Genomic DNA, 24760 nt, shown 5'->3' with positions numbered 1-24760 from the left:
TAATCATAGAATCATTCAACATTAAGAGCTCAAAACAACCTGCTCTGGATCACCAGAGCTGGCATAAAGTTCACTCTTTCTTTATGGATCCAGTCTGATTTGTTTCGTCAGTCTCTGCTGGGGTTTGCGGGGTACAACTGTTCTACCTGCCCAAATGGGTTCAAGAAGAATAGGTAATGTAGAAGAAAAATGCTTGTTGGCACAGGTTGTTCTGAAAGCTTCTGAAAAGTGCTAGGAAAGTACAAAAAAACCCACCCCGGAACAACAGCAGGTTGCATCAAGAAAAATGCTCACGTCTTACTTTGGCTGCTCAGAGCTGAGCGGTGAATACTGCAACTTTGAAGTTGCAAAGTTGTGAAGGTCTAGACTGAAGTCCTTTAAAGTTGTTGGTCTGATTCAAAGAATTTCTGGAGGGACATGGAGGTTATTGCTTCCAGCTAACTTGTTTAAATTCTTGGTAGGGTCACCTGTGATTTAAAATTTAGTAATTCAGTCTGTTCACTGTCTCCATCTCCTATCCTTGGTGGGACTCACACTGCACAAAACCAGCAAGTAAAAAGCTAGCAGCAACTTGGCCAAGGTGCTCATGTTGCTGCCCTTTTTTTGCTTCATCCAGAAAGACTGAACCACATTCCCTCAGTGAGGTGTGGAAGTCTGGAGAAGTCTTGATGCTCCTTGACCAACTCCTTCAATTTCCTGTTTCTAATCACTAAATCTTTCCATATTCGGTTGGTGCTATGTAAAATGAAAAATGCCAACAATCCATCTGAACAAGTTCCACTTCTGCTGGGACTGCCCATGTTCCTGGTGCTGAGAGTGGCCATTCCTGTGCTGCAGACCTGTGGGTCTTAAAAACTTACAGTTCCGCTGTGTAACTTTGTCTCATGATTTCACAGTGGCACCAACAAGGGGCATGAAGTTCAGCCTATGGGGGAAGCCTGAGCCTCTTTGCCAGTGTGCTTTTAAGAAGGGAGAAGGAGGCCATGGCCTAGTTTCAATGATGCATTTCTTCTGGTGGACACTTACGTGACCTCCTTGGGCAGGTGGGCGAGCAGCCGCGACTCTCGAAGCATGCCAATGGTAGAGCGCCAGTGGTGGTTCTCCAGCACAGAAACGTTCTGGGGAGGAACAACACCAAAAAATGCAAGGATTAGGATGCTATCCATGGTACACACATGGATTTGCTGTATCACATGATACCCAGTGCCGGTCGGACATGCTGTAACATGAGCCTGAAGTGTGTGCTTTTCAGCCACAGTTGGATTAGAGTAATTGGTCTAGATTTCTATAGTTAAGGACCTTGTACTTCTGGGTTTCTTAGCTAAGGTCAGCCCTAGAGCCCTGTTGTTCTGTAGTTTTTGAGTCCTGCTGTGAACAGAGGAGCTAATCTCATCTGAGTGGGAGGTAGCTTGCATTCTAACAGATTTATTAACAAATGAATTAAAGCAGGAGTGCAAAATTGTATTTTTACCTCCTACTGATTCCAGGTTGACTTTTCAGCCTCTACAGTTTTAATGCAGAGTGGACAACAAAAAGAAAACTAAACTGCCAAATTTCCCTTTGAGTCAGGGAACTGGAAGCTGCCTGCAGCTGTTCAGTGAAAGCAAGAGGAATAGCAATATTGCTGAGCATTTGCAGGCTTCAGCAACTTGGTCTGCAACAGATTTTGACTCCTCTTTGTTTCCTTGCTTTCAGCTAAGTGGAACTAAAGTTAGGTTGGAAAAAATTGCTAGGGAGCAGGAACCCAGCTTTCTAGGCTGTCAGTAAATTACAACAAATTTGGTATCTTATGTCTGATGACTTGAAATTACTATCCTAACACACAGTGCATTTGCCAATCATCACTTGTTTAGTTCACAGGGTACTTTCTACCACCAAATGCCTCAGAAATGTTACTTGTTCAGAAACCTCTATCATCTGGTTCCCTGTTTTGGGCAGTTCACAGCTTTTGCAGTAGATGAGCACTGGATAAGAAAAACAAAACAAAACACAACCAAACCTTTTGAGCAGGCAGCAGAACAAGGACTTCACCCTGTCACTGCCAAAGGGGAAAGTGGAGACAGAATCCCTCTCTCCAGTCACTGTTGATCTCTAGCTCCCTCCTGCACAGTCCCACAGCTCCGAGGTGTTGCCCTTCCCATGGGACATGATGTGCAGCTTCCACTTTTCCAAGAGGGACTAAGCAGTGTTTTCTCCCTAAGTCTTCCCATCTTTCTTTGTAGTCCTGTCATATCTAATGACTGTTAAAACACTAAACATTGCCAGTAACCAAGATCCAATCTGCATTTTGATCATCTTGCCTGGTGCAAAGGTGAGAGTACAAATTGGATTGGCTTCCTATTACAGTACTTTCTGCAGTGCTTTTTGTTGCTTTTGAATTCACACAATGTTGCTTTGGTATTTCTCTGGGTTTGTCTGCTTGCTTCCCTTACAGAAGTCACAGATACTGGGGGGAAAAAAACAAAGTAAAATCAACTCCAAAACTTTCAAATCTTGCAAAAGCCAATTCCTTTTCTTAGGAAGAGCTGATGGACTCAGATCTCAACATCAGTTATGCAATATAGAAATTATTTTTGACAGCAATTCTGTTCATTTGCCAACCTAAATATATCCCTTTTCTCCTTTTGCCTAAATACATCAGGATGGACTTTTGCAACCCTACACTCTGACCAAGAAAAATAAGAGAATGTAATAGGACATAACAACAATTTTTTTTGGTTTTTTTTTCACCTACCCAGTTGCAGAGCTGAATATTGTCCCAAGAGTCACCCCAAGGCCACAGGCTGCCATCCTCCTACTAAACTGGACAAACTCTACCTGACTGTCTGTATTGGGTTGACCCTGAGTTGATGGACAGTCTTTAAGACCAATTACGCTTCTCACAATTTACATATTTAAACTGCACAGAAAGGCGGGACTTCCCCTTTTGGTCGGAGCTCGCCTGCTGGGAGGTGGGGGCTCCGGAGCCTCCCGGCCCCGCCGGGCCGGGCCGGGGCCACTGCCCCTTTCCCCCTTTCCCAACGCTGCGGCACGGACCCTGGGTGGCTGGGGGGGACTGCCTCAGAGCCACAGGCAGCTAAAACCAGCCATGGACTGCTCACAGCTAAGCCCATCCAGCGCGGCTTCTGGGGACCGGCGGGTCCCTCTCCTCTCCATGCGGAGCCGGCGGAGTCAACGGGAGCCGGCAGAGCCTCCTGTCTGCAGCCAGCACACTTCGTGCTGAACTGAAGAAGACACCACGCAGCCAGCAGCACAAAGGGAGCGAGGCTTTCCCCACCGTAAAGCCCGAACAAGAACACCCTTCAGCATGGCGGTGTCAGTCAGAGAGAAAGAGAAGTGAGTCACATGGGACGGAGCTGGAAATGGCAGCGGGAGAAAAGAGGGCGGTGCCACGATTCTGGCGCGCAGCTTAAAAGAAACCTTCTTGCATGCCGTGGTAAGAAATTGTAATACCACAAACTGTTTGTCTCTTTAATCCATTTGAAGAACATGGGGGGATGGAGTATCTTCGTGTGCCTGTGTCTCTTTAATCCATTTGAAGAACATGGGGGGATGGAGTATCTTCGTGTGCCTGTGAAGATTGTGAAGAATGCCAATGCCAGGCTATATAGTAGCAAGAGGCTGTTAGAGACTTGTGGCGAAGAAGAGCCTTTGTGTGCAGGCCAAAAGAACTTATCCTTAAAAAGATGAATAACCCCATGTGATGGCCCATGTTTTGCAGTGTGAAGGAACTGTGAGATTTTTCATGGGAGAGATGTTCTACACACAGCAGATTGTTTGTTTCCGGGCGGATCTGCTGTTAGTGGCAGTTTGGGAACCACGTGCAACTGAAGGAAAAACCCTTTTTTCCCTTAAGCATAAGAGAGAGACTTTTCAAGAACTGGAACACTGACTAACATCCCATGTTCTGTTATCCCTTGTGTGAGCTAGATAAAAGGAGAGAAGTGCTGGCTGGAGGGGGGGGGGGGATTTGCTTTAATTTTGTTTTGTTATTGTCTTTTTACTTTTAATTCTATTAGTAATAAAACTCTTTCATTGTACTGCAACTGTTTAAGGTTTGTGCCTGCTTTGCTTTTCTCCTAATTCTTATCTCACAGAAAGAAAATGAGTAAGTAATGAATATTTTGAACCAAAACCACTACACTGTCACCTTTGGTTTTTGGGAAGGCTTACACTTGTTTAAGACAGTGCCTGTGTGCACAGTTTCCTGCAACCCTGGTCTGACTGCATCCTTGAAACATCGCGACCGGGAAGATCCATCTCGGAGCACCCTGTGTCCCCAGATCCCTTCCAGCATGGCAGCCTTCCTTGCTGTGAGGAGCTGTTTCAGCAGCCCCTGCCTCAAACAGGGAATTACATTCCATGGATGCAGCTGCTCCTTGGCTGTACGGGAGGCCAGACAGAACAGGACTTAGGCATGTAGGCATCTGAGAACCTTCCTGCATCCAGTTAGCACTTACTCATAGGAAAAAGCAAACTCAGGTAATCATCTCAGAGTATTTTCACTTCTCTAAGTTTCTGCTCTTTGCCTGCTGTTACAGGGGAACCTTAAACTGACACTGCTGCTCTGTTTAGCCTCCCACACTGAAGCTACAGGGAGGAGGAAAAAGGAAAGGTCAAGTTAACCAGCAACAACTGAGCATGAAGTCATATGACTCCCCTCTTAAATATAAGAAGCCAGAATCCCTGAAGGGCTGCCAGCAATTAGTAGAGTCAGCTATTCCACCTAGAACACACTACTGCTTTATTAAGACTAATTGCCATGATCTATCTGATCACCCAGGCTGGTGGGAGACAATCCACACAGGGAAAGTCTGTGTGCTGGCTTGCAGGCCGGGGCTCTCAGCTCTACTTCATGTGGTTGGTTTAGTTTTTTTTTAAAATTGAGTAGTGCAGCTTTGCTTTAAAGGCTGCTCTATAGGAAGCTTCTGTCACATTTACAGCCCAAGCCCAGTGGATTGCTGTAACAGAGACTTCAGGACTGTGACTGTTTAATTTACTTAAACTACCACAATATTTCCAATCTGTTACTTAACCTGAGCTATTTGAACCACCACATTTGACATATATATTTGAAAAAGAACAGTAACTTGAAGAGAGAGGGAGACTTGCTACTAACTAGGTGCAGAGCAAACTTCAATTTTAATTCAGAGTCAAAAGGGATTGGAATTTATTTCCATCTCTTCAATCTATTCTTACTCACTGAGCAGTTGGTTTAACTATACAATGTTAAATAGTTAAAAATGACACTTACACTAGAAGTGCTGCTTTTAAGGAAGACTACAAGTAGAACTATTACTGATGCCCAAAACATACTGTCCTATTTCCAGCTTACCTACATATATATTAAAGTTGTAAAGTGTCCTTTCATAGTTTTCTGAAACCTGTTTTGTACTACAGATGTTGTATGTGATCTATCCACACTTCTAAACTTTTATCCTTCATTTAAAAGCCAGACAATGACAGTTAGAAGCAAGGTCTGCAACACAGTACAAGGAATGCTGTTGTGCTCCTCACAGGAAAACTAATTGACCTCCAGATCACTAGAGTCACCTTCCATGCTCTCAACTGTCCTTGTAATGCTGGAGATTTCAATAAGGTGCTTTTATTTCTGTAGAAAATTATGTTGCATGCAATCACATGCAATAGACTCTTGTGGAAATTACCCTACAGATTACAAAACAAAGTGTCTTGCACCATAAAATATGGATTTAAGTTGAAAATGAATATTGAAAGCGCTGAAGTCCTTGGCGATGTCACCTGTCTTCCTGAGATATGACTCTTCTCATACACGCACTTCAGAAGCTGTCAAACACTTTACATCTGTCAAAAACTGACCTACCTCATTTTGCAAAACCTTTTCTTCCAAATGTAAATGTAAAGTTCTAATTTAAATGTCAAGAGACATTTAAAAGCAAAGAAATGCCGTACATGGATAAGTCCACTGTCTCAATGACAGATGACTGCCAGCTCTGTTAAAACTTACTTTCATTTGATCCTTTTTCTGATTAATCCCAGCAGTTCTGTGGCTCTGCCACTTAAAAACCAAAAACCTAAGAACTTTGTTTCAGTTTCAAGCACATGTTAAAGTACATGTTTTAAAGACTATTCTCTAAATCTAAATTTTTGACTAAAAATGCTTTCAGCAAAACTTTTTTCCAGCAGTTATTTTTATTGGCATCCATATACTGTATACTACTAAAATCTTTGGACACAATATGGGATCGTTTTCAGTTAAAATAACTCAAACTTGCCAGTGAATGTCCTTAAGAAGGGTACTTAAAATCTCATTTGCTGTTGAAAGATTGCATTTTCTGCATTGTCACTGCCTTTTCTAACCAACATTTTAAGTATATTCAAACCCAAATTACTGAGCAGAAACCACTTCTCCAAAATACTAATATTTAAGCTATATGTCTTTCAGATTAGCCCAATTTTTCAACCTAACTATAAACTACTGTTTGCCACTATTAATTTGAGAAGGCATTGTTTGTACCTTTTCACAAGGCAAGGGGTTTTGTGGAATGGCTCTACTCACTCCTCTTCAAAGCACCCTTAACATTCCCAAAGCACCCTGGGTTAAGCCCCTGGCCTTTCTCCCTCCTCACTTAGCTGGCCTCACATTTAGAAAAGACTGGAATAAAATGGACCAGAAACATATGGGTATGACGTAATAAGCTGCATCAGCTTATGATGAGACCAGTCACAAAGTTTTCAGTGTTCGAGCATCACTGTGCCTTGGCTGGGGCTCCCATATCCAGCCCATTCCTATGTCTGAGGCCAGGACAGTTGCACTATTATACAGTCCACTTTTTACGGGGAAACTCAAATGTTTGAGTGGGGGAGAACAAGAGAGACTCTTATCAAGTAGTAAGCACATCATAGCAATGTCTCAATTTGCTAAGTATATGTACGTAGCTATTAGTGAGTCTTCTTCAGGTAGGTGAATTTTTAACTTGGGATATTCTGACACCTTATCACAAAGGCTGAAGTTGACTCTTCCAAAGTGGCTGGAAAGCAGCCCAGTGGGAGTGCTGCTCGACAGTGGCTGAACATGAGTCAGCTGTGTCCAGGCGGCCAAGAAGGCCAGTGGCATCCTGGCCTGTATCAGCAATAGTGTGGCCAGCAGGACCAGGGCAGCGACTGTCTCCCTGTACCCAGCACTGAGGAGGCCACACCTCGAGTGCTGTGTCCAGTTCTGGGCCTCTCACTTAAAAAAGGACACTGAGCTGTGGCACTGAGGTGCTGGTGCACGTCCAGAGAAGGGCAACAAGGCTCGTGAAAGGACCAGAGAACATGTCTTAAAAGGAGTGGCTGAGGGAGCTGGGGGTGCTTAGCCTGGAGAAAAGGCAGCTCAGGGGAAACCTTGTTGCTCCTTACACCCTCCTGAAAGGAGGCTGCAGTGAGGTGGAGGCCGGGCTCTCCTGCTATACCTGCAGTGAGAGGACTGGAGGGGATGGCCTTAAGCTGAGACAGGGGAGATTCAGATTAGATATTAGAAAAATATTTTCACTGTTCAGGTGGTCAGGCACAGGAGTAGGTTGCCCGAGGAGGTGGTAGAGCCACCACTCCTGGAGGTGTTTAAGAAGTGTCTGGATCTGGCACTGGGTGATGGTTTACGGGCTACAGTGGCAGCGCTGGCTGAACAGTTGGGTTGGACTTGATGATCTTAAAGGTCTCTTCCAACCTTCATGATTCTATGATTCTATGACTCTGTGACTCTAAAGGCTAAAAATCAATACTACCTCAATTTCATTACATGTCAATTACGGTTATTGCAACCAAAATTAAGATTCACAGCATTACTCTGGCACATGGTATATATAAGTACAATTCAAAGAATAGAGAGATGTGCATATATAGTAACAAGGTACACATGCATGTGAAGATTATACTCACAGGACAGCTGTAGATAAAATACAGAGCTACAATGATTGCCATAGGCCAAAACTCAAATATCTTCAAAATGGACCCAAAATATCAGGCAGCATGGGTTCACTGGTAGTTATTAAACAAGAGGGTCTGTGTTTTTGTTTCAGGAAATTTTCTACTACTGCTTGCCAGAGCTGAAAGGATGTATACCAGGTGAAGGACAACTCTGTACTTAGCCCAGACTTATGTTCCTCTCTGAGATCTTTTACTGGCTGCTCTTAGAAACAGGATACTGGTCTAGACAGCCTGTGGTGTGACCTAGTGGCTTTCTTGATGTTCTTTCTTTGTATCTTGAGGAATGTTACTGTAAATGTCTGCACTTCCTTTGGTTTCATCTATCTTCTATTTTTTTCTTTTTTTAATGCAGTGTTCATTAAGTATTTTACTACAGCCACATGAAGCAAGGGTTTCTTTTAATGCAATACCAATTTAGAGCATGCCTGCTGCTTACTTGCTCACTGAAAGAAGATGAAATCTTGTTATGATTTTAAATCTCCTACCCACAGCTCCTCACCCCAGATAATCTACAGCAGAAACAACCCAGGCAACTGATTTGGCGTAAATGTCCTAAACAAAATCTGACATTTCCAACTCTTTTCCCGTATCAGCTTTGTTTTAAGAAGTGACACCCAGTGAAGAGCTCGACTAAAATTGCCCAGACTCTGAAGTGCAGGATGACTTGATCAGCATCCTCCCACTGCCACATTTTGGCATTAAAAGTTCAATGCGAATTGCTTAAACTCTGCTTGACACCATTTTACACATTAGGAACTTGATGAGCAGTTTTACCTGATACAGGCTGGCAAGGTGGTGTTTAGTTTTAATCAGAAAGGGTTGGTTGACCCCTGGGTGATCCACGTCATGAGCTGCAGCAGCAAGCAGTCCGAGCATGATGTCTGACGGCGTGAGGAAGTTGGCAAGCTGAATCATCACACACATTAATCACAATGAGAACATGAGAGTAAACACTTTTTTTGGTAAATAAACAAACCAGCAGACATCATGGCATTGCTTGGTTTTGTGGGCATTTGTATACAAGTGTCAAACAAATTTTGTGAACAATGTTTTTAAGGTGAGTGTTGAACAAACATCTATAAAGATATTAGACTATACAATCATGCTTTATAGTTCGTATTTCTTATCTCTTTATCATTCATGGCAATACAAGGATTGTTGTAATAGAAGTGCTTGAGCATTGTCTCAAACATTCAGTTCAAAAAGCAAACAGGTATGCTGGCAGGTTGGCATATGTTCGCATACATCGTAGGAGCTCTGCATCTCCAAGTATTTAGCAATACCAACAAAAGATCAGGCTTCAATTTTCTAGCATAGCACTGTGTTAAAAAATGTAGAGTTTATCAATTTCTGAAATTTCAAACTTGGTTATTAAGATTCTATCTCAGTTCAACCAGATGTGTTTTAATAGGGAATATAATTTACCTTTATAACTTCAAACATTCAAGTTGGAAAACCTGTCCAGATTTTTTTCTGCTACAGAGCCCATTTAGAAGCAAAAAAAGGTAGTCTTAGCATTTTCTGTTTGTGAGAGTGAGGCAGTTATTACCAGCCCGATGAGTCTGTACAGAGTACAGGTCTATGAGATGAAAGAAGCATCCTGAGGTGAGAACTGATGAGCAGTATGGTACAGGTTCCCTGCACTTCCTGGCAAGAAAAGACTTGCAGATCTTGAAAATACAGGAGAGGAAAACACAGGAAAGGTGGGGCCTGCTCCCGTCCTCACTTACCATTGCTATATCTGGTGTAACAAACTGCTAGTTCTAGCACAACATCCTTTCATTTAGGCCAAGCCAGAAGAAATAAGTTATGTTCTTATACTGTGGCTCAGCAGTGCAATATCCCAGTGCCTTCCAGTAACACACAAGGCAACACCACCCTGATGCTGTGAGAACTTGCAGCAGCAGTCAAATACTTGTGCAGAGGACAGCCTTGAAGAACAGACCCCTCTGAAGGGACTGCTTTCCCCTTTCCTGGTGTGGCACTGCCCAATCTGGTATTTTGAAATCGTGATGTGAGGAGGTGGCTGAGGCACAGACATGCATTGCCTCCTGCTGAGTTTGATGGGAGCAGAACTGCAGGCATTGGTGGGTGGCTGGTTCACACTGTGGTGGTGGCTGGAGCTCATACAGCAGCACTTAGACACGATGCCTGCACAATGAGAAGTGACTCTCGTGGCTTGACTGAAACCTCTGTAATCTGTAGCTGAGGCTGCTCCTGACTTGCTGCTGACTTCCAGTGCGCCATCACTTTCTGCTATCTAGAAGTATCTTTTGGGGTTTTTATTTCAATCCTGGGAAAAAAATCTGAGAACCATGTGAAAGCAACATCGGTGTGAAAGGTTGTCATTACCTTGGGCTCTCTCAGATAGCAGTGCATAGCTTGTGTGACATCAGCGGCATGGACAGCATTGTGGTATGGGTTTTGGCTATGGTAATCTTCTTGAACCATAACTGGGAATCAAAACAGAAAACAAAGATCCTTTTGTCTCTGAATGCCATGGCCACAAGTGGGAACTGGACTTAAAATACAATCTGAGGTTTTGCAGTCAGCTGCCTAAGGAGTTTCTTCAAATAGCTGTAGCTTATTTAAATTGCTGCTTTTATTGGGATACCTTTAGAGAAAAAAAGCATGAAAGGATTTGTGAGGCCCAAGGGGATATACTGGGCCTAGTGCATAAATCACCTCTTTCTTGCCTTAGTGAAGGCTTTCATTGAGGAGTAAAATAAACAAGGAAGAGAGGCAAATTTATCCACAACGGAGTGTAATTATTTAGGCTGCTGTCATAGGGTAGTAGTGTGCCATTAAGGCAGTACCACCTATTTTACAGCAGCAGGGAGTGAGGCCCTGATACCCTGCCATCATCTGTTATTTGAGTGATGAACTACAGCCAAAAGCATTCCTATATCCCCCAGGTGAAGAATCAAAATCATCATTGGGGTATTCACAGCAAAATCTCCTGTGACAATTTTAGTCACATCTATGTGTTCATTTTAAAATGCAGTCCCTCTTGCTTTAGTTTGCAGTGCTGGAACTGGTCCAGTTGGACCAGGAGCACCAACCTCTTAACTCTCAGCCTTCTCTCAGAGAGAAAAATCATTGAAATGTGTGCTTCACACCCCTCTGTTCCTTGTAGCAGTGTGTGCACCATTGCATGGTCTTGGGACACCACCATGTGAACGCTGGAAGCTGCATGTGATCTTGTCTGAAGCGCTCTCCTAGACATGATCAGATTAATCAAATGGAAAGCTAACAGGCAGACTTCCCATGGCGCTCGCTGCCAGCACGAGGAGCGCCAAAGGAAGTCCAAGCCTCCTGTTTGTTTCCAGCCACACAAGCATCTGGAGGTACAGTGGGTAATCCCTTAAACTGTGAGTACCACTAGCTCTAATTACCCAACTGTCCACTTCACGTCTGCCCACAGGAGATAGAAACAGCAGGGAGATTTTGTCTGTCTCCACACCAGAGTAATGCTTTCCAGAAGTGACAATTAGGCAGTCTTAAAGAAGAGACCCGGCTCTGGAAACTCTGCCTGACAGCCTGAAACACTGGCATTGAGCTGCTTTCAAAAAGTGTTGCAAAAACTAATTGATTTTGGCCAATTTCTTCTTTTGGTTCACTGACAGCATGGTGCTACTATTTCTGTTGGCAGTAACAGCAGCAGGGGCTTTCACCAGCACTATTCAGCATAGACAGCTTGATATAATTTGTTAAATTCTGCACATAAGCTTTTAACTGCCCTGGGTCTCAGTGGTCTTTTAGTCACTAAAATAATTACACTGCACCACAATTGTACTGTGCAATTACTGTACATGGTCTGTGTGGGCCTAAGCCAGCCACATCTCTGCATGGTATACTTTACTTTAAATCACCAGTGTGACTGTGGTGCTGGGATGCTTCAGCCCAGTGCAGAGCCTTTTGAAGTCCCTCCACTGACTAAGTACTGAACCAAGTACTTGAGTCCCTGCAAACTGTATGCTGATATATATCATAGACATGTTTTACTGATATTTACAATGATATCATCATTTTTACATAGATACACAGACCAAGCCAGTGCCTTACCTGATGCTCTACTTAAGCACTAAACTTCATTCAAAGATGGCTTTGAGGTGAGCACTTACCGAAAAACCTGTGTAATGTAACCATGTCTAACTGGAAATGGTGAATAAGTCCATGCACATTGAAGAGGTGACAAAGGAGTGTTACAAGACTGTTTCCTAAAAGCAGAAAGGAACAACTATTAGATTCCCTCAACATGTAGTTACAAAGCCAGCAAGGGTAAAAACCTTGGTAATTTCCTGTTAGTCAGCTCCATCTCCAATGAAGTGAGCTTAGATGACACCCGTGTATTCAGAAGTCACTTATATGAATTACTGCGCTATATAATCAAGACTTGATGGCATGGTTGTACCAACAGAGTGCCATTCTCGTGTCTAGATGCCATAAAGCCATGTTTGCTGTTTCAACACAACAGGCAAAGTGATTTTAACTGGAAGAAGGCAAACTGACACGGTTTTAACTAGAAATCTTTTGACAGGCTTGTCTGAGAGCAACATCATCCTCGTAACTCAGGTCTGTCTTCAGAAACAACAGAAACAAGAGTGGCTTTTCTGCCACGTCGGTTTGCCATATTGTATTCATTAATTAATTACTAAAAATCAGCAGTTTGGAACTAAATTTTTTATTTTACATATAGCTGTACAAAAATGTAATTAACCCACGTAAACTAGCTCAGCTACAATTGCATCTCATAACAATGACACAGATGGGAAAAATGAGTTGCAGCATTTACAGTCTCAAGTCCCACTGTACTGTTGCACTGGCCTTACTGTAAATCCAATACTGAGAACACTGGCAAAATCGAGTCTAACTAGTATTACATGGTCAATTACACATAAACACAGTATTTTAAAAAGCTTGCACTGCTTAATTCAGCAGCACTGTTTCCATAAAAGTTAGAAAAAACACCCCAAATCAACCAATCCATACTACATATAAACGAAGTTTGAAGGGAGTCTTTTCTTATTTAATGTAACTCAGGAAAGAAAATAAATATCTGTATGAAGAACACATGGAAACTTACTTGGCCTTGACTACTGAGCAGGGGCACAGAAAGGTAATTTAGAAGAACTATGCTTTTGCTTCCCAGGCAATTTACAATACTCTTCACTCTTCACTGCCAGTCACTCAGCTAAATGACCCTCTAAACCAACCTTTTCCTACACCTTCTGCCCCAACCAAACCTAATTAGATTGGGGGTGAGGAATGAGGACTCTCAGTTCTCTGAGCACTACAATAAGGGGAGAGGTGTGATCATGACCCTCTTCAGCAGATCAAGAGGTATTGCCTAGACATTCGGGGGGGGGGAAGTGGGATGGTTTTACAGGCATACATTTAGAGAAAACACTTCACAGATTTTTACTCTCTTAATAAATTTCCTAAGTTTTGCTGCTGAACAGAAGCAAGGGTATCTTCACTCAAAGGTCTTTTGTATTGATAGAAATTGACTGATTATGGAGATCTGGATTTATTGACCAATGTATCTAACAGGTATATTTAAAGTAGCTTGGGAATTTCCCAGGTAAATTAAACAGGAACACCTTCTTGAAAAGGTGACAACAACAAATGCAGGAGATTAGACTGATACAAAAGCACTCTTTAAACATCACCCTGTAGTTCAGGAAAAACCTGAAAAAGCTCCAGGATGTGATTGTAAGAGAGGTTAAATGTGGCCAATTTCAGTAATCTGAACTGGAAACATTTAGCAAATAATTAATTAGGGATTTTTGAATAGTCATTTATGAGAGATATTAAAAAAAAGACTTAAAAAATTTACTTACCATTTGTCAAGCGATCAAACAAGAAAATGTCAAAATCCCACATTCCCACTTTGGATAGCATATGCTGGAAAAAACAAATGTGAAAAGGCTAATGACTGGTATGTCACACTGTAAAGCAGATTTTAATTATTATTTCACATTAATCAGTCACAGGATTGGTTACTGCAGCTTTAAAGTTTTGTTTGAGAAACCTACAGAGGTTGTATTTGAAATATGAGAAATCAGGCTAACGTAGCTGTACTGCATAAAATATCACTTGCACTTTTAACTGAGGAGGTTTTGAACATAACACTAAAAATACCTTCAAAATGGAACTCAAAACAAGGAATAATATAAACCAAAATACTACGAAAATATTCCCTTTTACTGCACAAATTCTTTATTGTTCCTTCATGTCCCCGAACTGTCAGTGCAAATTCTCTTAGGCTTTTAATACAGTGTTTTAGAATCTTAGCTCTCAAGGTGAATATGAGTTACAATGTGCTAAGCAAAGCAGTACACAGGAATAGCTTTTATAAATTTGGATACAGTGCTACCGTTAAGCCCACTCAGACATGCAGAAGAATCCGTCATTACCACCAAATGCAGTGTTCTTACAGCTACATCAGTTGAGACAGGAGATTGATTCTGGACTAGCTGTATGACCTACAATGGGAGTGAATGAAATACACATTCACTCCCATCTCTAGTCTATATTCAAACAGTTGTGGATTTCTTAATTACTTTCTAACACCTGGAATATAATCACCTCTTGCAGAGAATAAAAACTGCCTAGGCACATAATCCCAATGCCATCAGTTGTGCAAGTTTTGCTCAAAAATACCATTCCAAGTGAGTATAAGTGCTGCAAAATAAGATAATTATATTTTGATCATTGTGAAGTTCTTTGCAGTCAATGTTCACTGTTTCCTAGCCTTTGCCACTATGGAGAGCTATCGCAGGTTGCCTAATAGCTGTTCCATACCAGCTGAGAGACACCTGTCTTTTTTAAAGTGGATGAACTAAATCCTGTGACAGGGCTGCACTTAAATCAGTAACTTAACCAGAAATCCTTCATTCTTTATTAAATCCAGACTATAATTCAGTTGTTGGAACCTGAAAATGCTGAATAGATGTAGCAGCATTTTCTGTTGCTCTGAGACCTAAGCCTTCGAGGCTGTAACCATAAATAAGGAATGGACAATCTGTTTGTTGTGAGGCAGACATGTAACGTGGGTCATTTAAGAAAGATCAGCCATAAATTCGGTTATTTGAAGACTGAAACAAAAGTGACACTCTCTGTAGTATTATTAAAAGAAATGGAGATCTGGAGACCTGTCTTACCCTTGCTTGCCCAAGGTAGTCCTCATCCAGAAGGTACAGGGAGGCTTGTGGTACAATTCCACGCAGTAACCGGGATGCATGGAAGTATCTCTGGAAACTTAACAGTCTTTTCACTTTTTTCTTGGTGCCGATTTCCCCTGAGAGTGTAGTATCTGTGAAAAGCAATCAGTACTAAAGCCATGAAACCCAAGATGATGGATGACATTAACAATTTAATAGGAGAAATAACAAAAACTTTAAAATAGTAATAGAAAAATCATGAAGTTCATGCTTCTTGCCAAGCCACATGAAGGAGCAGTATTCAAATCACTCCAGCATAATACATCTGTTTATTTCAGAAAGGAAATACGTTCCAGAAAAGAGATTACTAATGTAGGTCTTGGAAGATCTGAGTTCAGTACATGCCTGCCACAGCCTTTAATGTGACCCAGGCTCAGTCACCAGGGGAAGGGGGTGGTACATCCCCTAACTGTAGGCGTCAGAGGGAGCCTAAATGACTAGGCAGAGTTAGGTACAAGGAAAACTGCTCTTACCCTCTCTGCCTCTGTTCCCGAACTATACAATTGAAAATAACATTACCTTGCTACCTCACAGGAGTGTCATTGGAATATATTAAAAATTGCACAGCACTAGAGTAACAAGGTGATCTTGGGTATAAAATCAAGAAAGTGACACCTAAAGAGAACTCAAAATAGTTTGAAAACACAAACGTGTGACCCACTTTTGGAAAATGAAAACAAAGAGAGAAAGAAATAAGAATAGGTTAATAAGCCTGTAGCATTATCTGTTATCCCTTCTACATATTAAAACAAATTATAAATGAAGAAAATATTTTAGCTCTGCAATAAGGAAAGCAGGTATATTCAGATAATACAGGTATTTCTGGTTACACAACAGAATACGTTCTTTTCACTCAGTACCAGGATAATTCTAATTCCCTAATGCTGTATTAGGAGATTTTCATATAGGGCTAAATGTGACACAAAAAATCAAGGCAGTTTTATACAGTGATTAAATCACTAATTACAGTAATTAAATTACCTTATTGTTAGTAAGAAAAATATGGAGGCTTTCTAAAACTCATAATGGTTCAGGTAATTTCATTTGAACTCTTAACAGAACCTCACATACAGTTGTGGTGTTTTCATTTTGCAGTCTGGTATCAGTTTTGGAAGAAAGGGAGGATAGAAACTTGACAGGTGGTCAAAGGTAGCAAGATTCAATACAGTTTTATTTGTAAGACAAACCTTGTAAGACACTGAAGATAAACAGTCCTTTGAGAGACCAGTAATGATTTCTTGAGATAAGAAGTTCATAGCAATTCACTGGATTTCAGGTTTAAGTAAGAGTTCATGAAAAATATGCATGCACTGAAGATGACTCTATTCTCTATTTTTCCATCTCTTTTTATGAAAAAATACTGAATGTTTGTTCTGCTGTGAAACTGAAATATCACTTTGCCTGCTGTTTCTATGAGTGGTATTATTCTGAGAGGATTTTCAGAGAAGTCGCTAAGGTTTTTTTGGATCACAGTTCAGGATTTGATTTCTCTAACAGCAGATGTGCGAGCACGCTCTGTAGCAAGTTTCTTCCTTATTAAGTAATCCAACAGCTACTGAGTGGCACAAAGTCAGTAACAACATAAAACAACCCCCCATCCTTAAATACTGACTATCAATATGACTTCCAACACCAGCAATCTTCATGGTTCTCATGGGCGGTCCAAAGACCTCACTGAGCTTTAATAATCTAAAAGCACAAAATAACTTTATTGCAACTTGACAAGCCATGTGGTTTCCAGAATGCAAACAGTAACAACACCACTACTGTATCAGCCTGAAGGTCAGGTTTTCATTCATGATGTGCCAGCACCTGCCTTTATTTTCTCACACATTTAAAAAGCTGGAACAATTTCATGGCCTGTTGAAGGAGTGACTAACGTAGGTGCGAACAGTTACCCAGTGGCAGTGACAGGTGGAGGAACCAGAAGACTTGTTTTTGTATTTCTTTTCATTTATACAGGGCTGCTACGAAATGGCTGGCGTTCCATTTATTTCCTGGATAGCAAAACACTCTTAAAAGAAATTCACTTTTTAAACTTGTGTTAGCTGTTTCCTAACTTTCCAACTTCCCTATTTCTATCTTTGCCAAACTGTCACTACTTTCAGGTAACAAGTTCAAGTTTTTAAAGTACAAAAAACTTTATTTTTTTATATGAAAAACTAGAATTTGCTCCCAGTAGTTTTTATCTAAGTTAATATCTGTTTTTTCAGTTAAAGACAGATGACTGAAATTACCACCTACACTCTTAAAACTGTCTTTAAAACTCACACACAGAGTTGCTGTGGATGATCTGAAGGTGAAGGCTTGGCCTGAGTCCCAACAAGCAGCTGTACACTGGATTACGAAGAAGTAGTTATTTTATCCTTTGGATTACCACATCATTTCAGTACCATAAATAATACTTGCCAAAGCACAAACACATCAGATGGAAACAAATAACTTCTTATTATGAAATATATCTTCTCAACTGAAACATCAAACTTGCTGCCCATTGGTTGTCATGGGTCTCAATTCAAATTTAGTCATCAGCAGACAGTGCCCCTGAAACCTGACTTGATGCTTCAGGTGAGTGCTGTATGCCAATATATTATGCAAAAAAGATTACCCACAATAATCTGTTGTCCTGCATTTTCATTCATAAAGGAAGAAGTTCATAATACTGATAAAGAACTGTAGCAAATGTAGTTTCAAAACTGGGCTCTTGACAGGACAGCCCAAATCCAGCACTGCAGGCTATCCACATGCAAACTCTGGATGTCGACTTAAAAGGGTATCATGTTAAAATCACATCCTTTGGGTCATTTCCGTAATAACTGATTTGCCTTTGAATCACAGGACTTATAAGCTGATTGCTATGACCCATTACAGATTACTGTGACATCCACAATAATGTACTTTATTATGATAGTGTCTTGCATAAAACTGGACTAAGACTGCCCTTCTCTGAGCACAACACACCCCAAACAAGTATAATCTCATCAGCATTTTCCCTTCCCCTCCCAAGATCAGTGCCAAAAAAGAGAAAAGCACAACTATATTAAGTTGAGAGATAAAGGCTGATTAAAACAGAAGAGCAAAAGGCAAAGCACCCAAGAGTGAACACTCAAATTCTGCCCTCAGCTCAGCAGTTGCATCTGAATCTCCCAGAAGCAAAGAGCCATCCTAGCATAGGGGATCCACCAGCTGACACAAAATCAAGATGCAGGTTGAAGATGAAATTAAGGGTTTATGTGAATGATTTATAGTAATATGCTGAACATACTTCTTCTTTATTGACAACTGTAAAGTTCAATTTAAATCGTAAATATAAAATTTTGATGACAACATACGATACAAGTCATGCAGTGCCTTCAGGTTAAATAGAATTACAAAGTAAATGAATCAAAAATATTACCACCGATATTCCGGAACTTCAGCTGTGGAATTATAGGTACTAAAACACATGCTATAGCATCTGGTTAAAAAACATGAACTGCAAAGCTCACATGGGAAGGATTCAGTAATTATGTGCAATCTTGAAATGAACGTGAAAAACAAACAAGAATGTCCTTTGTTTTTACCCATAAAACTTCCCTCGAGAATTGTGTTTAACTTTAACCATTGTGGCAACTTCTGAATGTTTTGTTTACCTAAAAAAACTCCATCATCTGTATCTCTTAAAAGATGCCCATTCTCATGCTACAGAGTTACTGCCTAGCACAGGGGTTGCAGAAACTCTCCTTTGTACACTGAACAAAGTTATTGTATGAATTACACACACATCCTGTATGAATTACATACAGGTTTACAGAAGTGTTCATACAAGCATTCCTCACAAAGCTCAACTTCTGCCTTCAAAAGCTCAGGCGGCCTGAGCTCGCAGTGTATCTCCTGCTGTGTTTTAGCAGGCAACCAAAGTGTCTGCATTTTTCTTCAGGTAATTTGATAGCCACATCACGCACACACACACCAGCAGACCATGGCTGACGTTTGCATTACTGCACGTGGCCCTCAAGAGGTTAATAAGCTGCAGGAATCAATGGCTGCCTTCTCTCTCCTAACACAGCTCCTCCAGTTACACTCATCTGCCCGCCTTAAATTGATCTATGCCTCACTACACACCAACCTCTGTTATTTCAGGGAAAGAGGTTTCCTGCACTGGGAGTTGCTACCAGTTTTCTTTCACTTTTCTTTCACACTGCTGCGCTAGTGCGTGCCCACAGTCAGCATGAATATAAAAATGATGGAGGTTATGCTAACAATGGTTGAGTTAACATCCAGAAATGATCACATAAATCAAATTTGGACAAGGATGTACTTAACTCTACACCAGGCATTCATTACATTGTTACTGTTCTTTCAAAGTAAACAAACTTGGTTATGCATTCAAATAAACCCTGTGAGTTTTTCTTCACAGTACTGCCTTGTGTTATTTTATTGCACTTCAGCGTACAATAAGAACAGGTTACCCAGCAGCATGAGTGGATAAAAAAAGGTTTATTAATTTTTGAAAGTGAACTGATTCAGAAAAGGAAAATGTTTTTCCCCCCTTCTTTCCTAAAGGACGCAGAATACATCACGTTCTCAAGCAGCTACCTTTGACTCATACAATTTATAGTACCCTTTCCCCTCTTCCAAGGATGCAAAGGCATTCCATACACAGCCAGTGTACACCTGTGAAGAGCCAGGCAGGATGGGTAGGAAAGTGCTGGGGTATCTGGAAGATAAGGTGAGAGGGCGAGTCCTGCAATTTAAGGTCCAGACAGTCTGCAAACAGTGAGGACCCTGGGAAACAATTTTCCGCAGTGGTTCCTGGCCTGACAGCTGGTTAGAAAGCTTTTCTTTGAGAGCCTGAGAGGTATGTAATTGACTTAGAAGGAATAGCTGGTGTTTGTCCACTTTTTTTTTTGCATGTAAAACCATGCCACGCATTTAGATCACCTTTACTGAGGTATCGTTCGGCATATTCATTGCATGCTTGGTTGCTGAATTTTTCTTCTAAAGAAGACTGCATAGCACTGATGATAGAAAAGAAACTGCTGTGCCTTCCTAATACCTTCTCACATTAGAGATTTATCATATTTTCCAAAAGACAACAGCAGCATTAGTACCAGCAGTTGAACTAGCATAGGTAATCTAAAAATTAATGACAAACGTAGTATTTTAAATTTGAATTTTGGAGAAAGCACTGGTCAACTAGAAGAACAGAAAACCTCTTCTCTCTGCACTGTCTAGGCCTTCCTGATATATCTCACCTGTAGTCCAACTACTTTTCTTCTTTTTCTTTCTTCAGAAAGGAAACACTGAAGTTTTGAAGAAAGGCCTGAGAAAATGCACAAAGCACCAGAAGCCCACGTGGAAGGACTGTCACATAAAAGCTTTCAGACTAATGCAAAAGGACTAAGAAGCTCAGATGAACACCCCAGTTCTACTTCTTAATCATCTGTGACTGGTGTAAGAAACTAAAAAAACATGACTGATTCAAAAATAGTAAGATTGTGTCAAGTTTATCTTCTGAATATACACTGGTCACTGCAACTAAGAAGACAGAGATTAACACCTTGCACTGTATTGTAACTACAAACAAAAAACTGTTGTACCGAAATCTTGTAAATGCAGAAATCCTCATGAGACTGCCTCAAACTATATGGAATCCCAAAAAGTTGTGTTATAAACACTTTGTTTTTACTTGCTTCTCTAACATCTAAAATATTCTTTGTTCCTTGACTTCTGGTAAAATTCATTTTTTGGTGATAACAGAGATCAAGTGTTCTCGTTAGCTGCCATTGTTCATATAGGTTGCAACTGCATTATTTCTCTTCAGAGGGGTAATCTTTTTTTCAATTAGGCAGAAGCTGTGAGAAAGAGAGAGGGACCCTGGACACATCAGAGAAAAGCACAAAATTAGAAGTACAGCAAAAGAACTTTAAAATTTTCTGTTTTGAGTAAAAATTCTGCTCTCCAACCATGTGCACAAGTGCACAAAAACAATGCAGAGCCCTGTTTACAGAGGAGATACTCATGTGCTTCCCTGGCTACTGTGAGAGGTTCTGAGACACCACCTTTCTATATGACCTGGCTTTGGAGTTTCCTCTTCTTTGAACATCACTCAAAGTGATGGTGGCTTCTAACAGCTCCGTTTCCAACTCATAAAGTTCCTGCACAACTGCTGGCGTCTTGAATAACATTAGTCATGCAGTTTCCTCCTCATCCCAAAATACATTCTTTTTGATACTGTTTGAAAGAGAATACAGAATTTAAGAATTACGCTGATAATCCCACTTATATACTGAATAATCCTATTACAAGTTCTGGAGAAATTAGGGTTTCAAAGACCACTTAAGTAACAGAGTATTAGCCATAATAACAGGAAGAGGAATAGATTAAATCCAAATTTAAGATTAATTTAGATGTGTTTCTTATCACATTTTGAAGCCTTTATTTGGGCTATCACTCATCTTTATGCAAACAAACATTTTGGCATCTTTTATTAGGGCTCCTCCAAGTTCTTAGGAAATGGCATGTTGTGTTCTGTTTTGCCACAAACTCATTGTCATTTCAACATGAACCTTTGTTCTGCCACTTCAATCTTTGTACAGCAGTCAGGACCTTTTCTTCCTAAAACTGCAAATGTTCTATAGCTGATTACAGTTTCTCCAACAGGAAATGGTGCATCCCCTCCTCCTTCACTCCCCTGGAGAAAAAACAACATAACCTGTAATAACAGCAAACCCAACTTTCATTTATCATTTTAATGATCCCTTCTCCTTGTTCTTTCTTTTCCTCTGGTCATTTGGAAAGTACCCTCAGTTATCTTCAGTACATCCTTTCCCTTTTCTAATCAAGGAAAAGAAGGCGGGGTGGCACGATGGGTCACGCATCATTTGGCAACTTTTAAAGGGACATCTTCAGTTAACTGAATCCCAAGTCTGTACTAAAAAAATAAGTTACAGATGTGTGTAATCAGGCCAGTGTTCACTAAGACTTTGTGTGTGAAGCACACGTAGGTTTTTTGTCTGTTTTGCTTGCTGTCATGAGTCCTCCTGAAGCATTCATAACTCAAAATGATACATTTTAGCATATGAGGGCATGTGCATCTATCAGTTTTACATTCTGGCTTTCATTTTTCTGCAAATGTGGCATTTAAGCTAAACAAGGAGCATGAATGGCAGGAAGCAGAATATACTTTTCAAACAAACTCTGTTACTAAATTTTGCAGATAACAACACTTACAAAAATACAAAAATGCAAAATCTTCCACAAAAAAAAACCCCCTTGCTGTTAGTTGATGAAAAGGGTGAACTGGACTGACTTCCAACGACAGGAAGAATTTTTTAATATAGTGAGAAGTTACCAGAAAAGAGAACAATCTTCGTGCTGAAATATTAAGAGGACTCCAATTTCTCTTCCTTGAGTAGGTGACTGATAGCAAGGCCACAGGCTGACCATCTCTGGAAATGTTCGTCCCATTCAAACAAGCTAACCGGATTAAGAAGTCTATGTGTCTTAGGGATGTTGATGAGTATCTTTTGGATGGGCTTATCCATGAGGAACTAGGGGTATTATGTAGAAATAATGCAGACCTCATAAGATCTCTCCCTTTCTAATTTAAAAACCATCTGGAACTTTGGATTCATCTCCACAGTCTGGGTTGGGATCTGAGTAATCCAATCAGTCCTTGAAACTTCCTCACAAGACTTTTAGTGTCCTAATTTAACCTAGGTCAGAAATATCTAAAAAGGCATCTCTCACTCCCACTGCTTTTTCTAGCCAAAGGCAACAAAACAAGGCACTTAACCAAACTCTTTTTAACCTCACTCAACTGGGTTCAGGTTGCTTGATGGTTCAGTTTTGGGTTGGTGGTTGTGGTTAAGTTTTATTTTCACTGGAGATGGGCCCTACCTGAAAGCCCTGGAGTGTTCAAAATCCAAACCCAAAAATGAATGTAAATTTTGCAATGGACCTTTCTGTAGACAGGCAGAAACCACAGATTCAAATGTCCACAGACTTTGGTTCTTTGAGATGGAGACATTTTCATGACTTCGTATCTTCCCTTACTAATCCTGACAACACTCTTCATTTCTCCAATACCTAATTCATCATATGCCTGCAAAGTATGTGATGAATTCACTTTATTTACAAACAAACTGAAACCTAGAGTATTTTGCTTGACTCAGAGCAGACAGCAAATCAAGGACAGAGACTGAATGTTACCTAATATTACCATTTATCAGCATCTGGTGTTAGAAGTATATAATCTGTAATAAATTAATTTGCCAACCTAAGCTTAAAGCAGGTGGGGTTCTTTTGGACTCAACTTCTGCCTGCTTAAAGCAGGTGGGGTTCTTTTGGACTCAACTTCTGCATGACGACATCATCAAAATCCTAAGTAATACAGAGACATACCTTTGGAATGTCTATGGACATGTTTTGACATTTTACATATTCTCAGATCTCACTCTGTGTTCCTGTTGTGCAAGGTGTAAGAAAACAGAAATCTCTCTGGGTAACACTATTTGGGTACAGAAACTCCAATTTGCAGGTCACATACAAAAATACTGAAGTGAATACTGAAGAAGTGAATTAAATATTGTCAATTATAAAGGCTAATAATTTTGTCATTTACAAGCCAAAATTTAATCCAGATAAAAGCTTAGCATAAACAAGATGGGAACTGGAGAATTTATGTCTCAAGAACCTCCTTGTCTTCTGACTTGCATGACAAGCATATTTGTAAATAATAAGTTACTATCTCAGCTGTAAACTATGTTATTTTGTTACTGTACTTGATTGAACCTGGCAATATAACAAAGTATCTGACATAATTGCAATCGGGTGAGGTCTTCTTGCTTATTGCTTCATGTTTACCTACAAGTCTAGATTTATCACAAGGAATTCCCTCAACCTTGAGCTAAGGCAATGAAGAAATGTGCCACCACAGCCACCAAAAAAACTCATAATGAGATAATGAAATCCATTTAAATCAATGCATATTAGTTACTGGTGGGATCTGGTTCAATGACTCACTGAGCAACTTTGTGAATCAGAGAACTAAATTATTGCTTACCATAGTTATGCTCCTTTATTCCTCAAATCCAAACTATACTTTGCTAAAAGGAAAATTGGATTAATTTTCACTGTAGAAGTGTTTCAAATCCTAAATTATTACCCTGAAAATATTCAGTTTAACTCCTTTTCTGTCCTGTGAACACAGTAAGGTTCACTTAATTCACTGAAATGCGGAAGTGCCAACAAGCTGCCAATATGAATTTCAACCTGCATCAGGATCAGTTTCAAGCTTGAGCTACTCAGTTCAGAGCAAAAATGTCCTAAACTTTGTGAGGTTTGGTTTGGAATTAATTGAAGAGAAAACTCTCATCCTATTTTCCTATAAACCTATAGCGCTGTGCAAAATATCTCTCATTTTAGGAGTTCGTAAAGTCTGATATTGGTTCATTAGGCCTCATAGTGAACATGGAGCCTCAAGTCTCATATGGGGCTCATTTTTCTCTGGCAGATGTCAGGGGCCACTGGGTGGAAGTGGTTTGGTTGCCCTATCAGGACAGAAGGAGGGTTGGTGGGCTTGCCTCCAGTGGATCTCCACA

General features: G+C 40.6%; 1 protein-coding gene across 4 annotated transcripts in view; it reads right to left on the bottom strand.

The window, feature by feature from the left end:
- PDE7B (phosphodiesterase 7B) overlaps positions 1-24760 on the bottom strand; it is a 173059-nt gene that overhangs the window by 11713 nt on the left and 136586 nt on the right. For 3 of the 4 annotated variants that reach the window (XM_082302470.1, XM_082302471.1, XM_082302468.1), the window contains 6 exons: positions 15114-15265; positions 13791-13854; positions 12072-12167; positions 10300-10400; positions 8722-8853; positions 1027-1118 (listed from right to left, as the gene is read on the bottom strand). In XM_082302470.1, coding sequence (XP_082158596.1) covers positions 1027-1118; positions 8722-8853; positions 10300-10400; positions 12072-12167; positions 13791-13854; positions 15114-15265 — 637 coding nt within the window. The remainder of the gene's footprint in view (positions 1-1026; positions 1119-8721; positions 8854-10299; positions 10401-12071; positions 12168-13790; positions 13855-15113; positions 15266-24760) is intronic. The other variant, XM_082302469.1, reaches the window with a different exon arrangement.

This window comes from Coloeus monedula (assembly GCF_965178545.1).
Source record: "Coloeus monedula genome assembly, chromosome: 2".
Classification (NCBI taxonomy): domain Eukaryota; kingdom Metazoa; phylum Chordata; class Aves; order Passeriformes; family Corvidae; genus Coloeus; species Coloeus monedula.
This window is presented reverse-complemented; position numbering and strand designations above follow the sequence as displayed.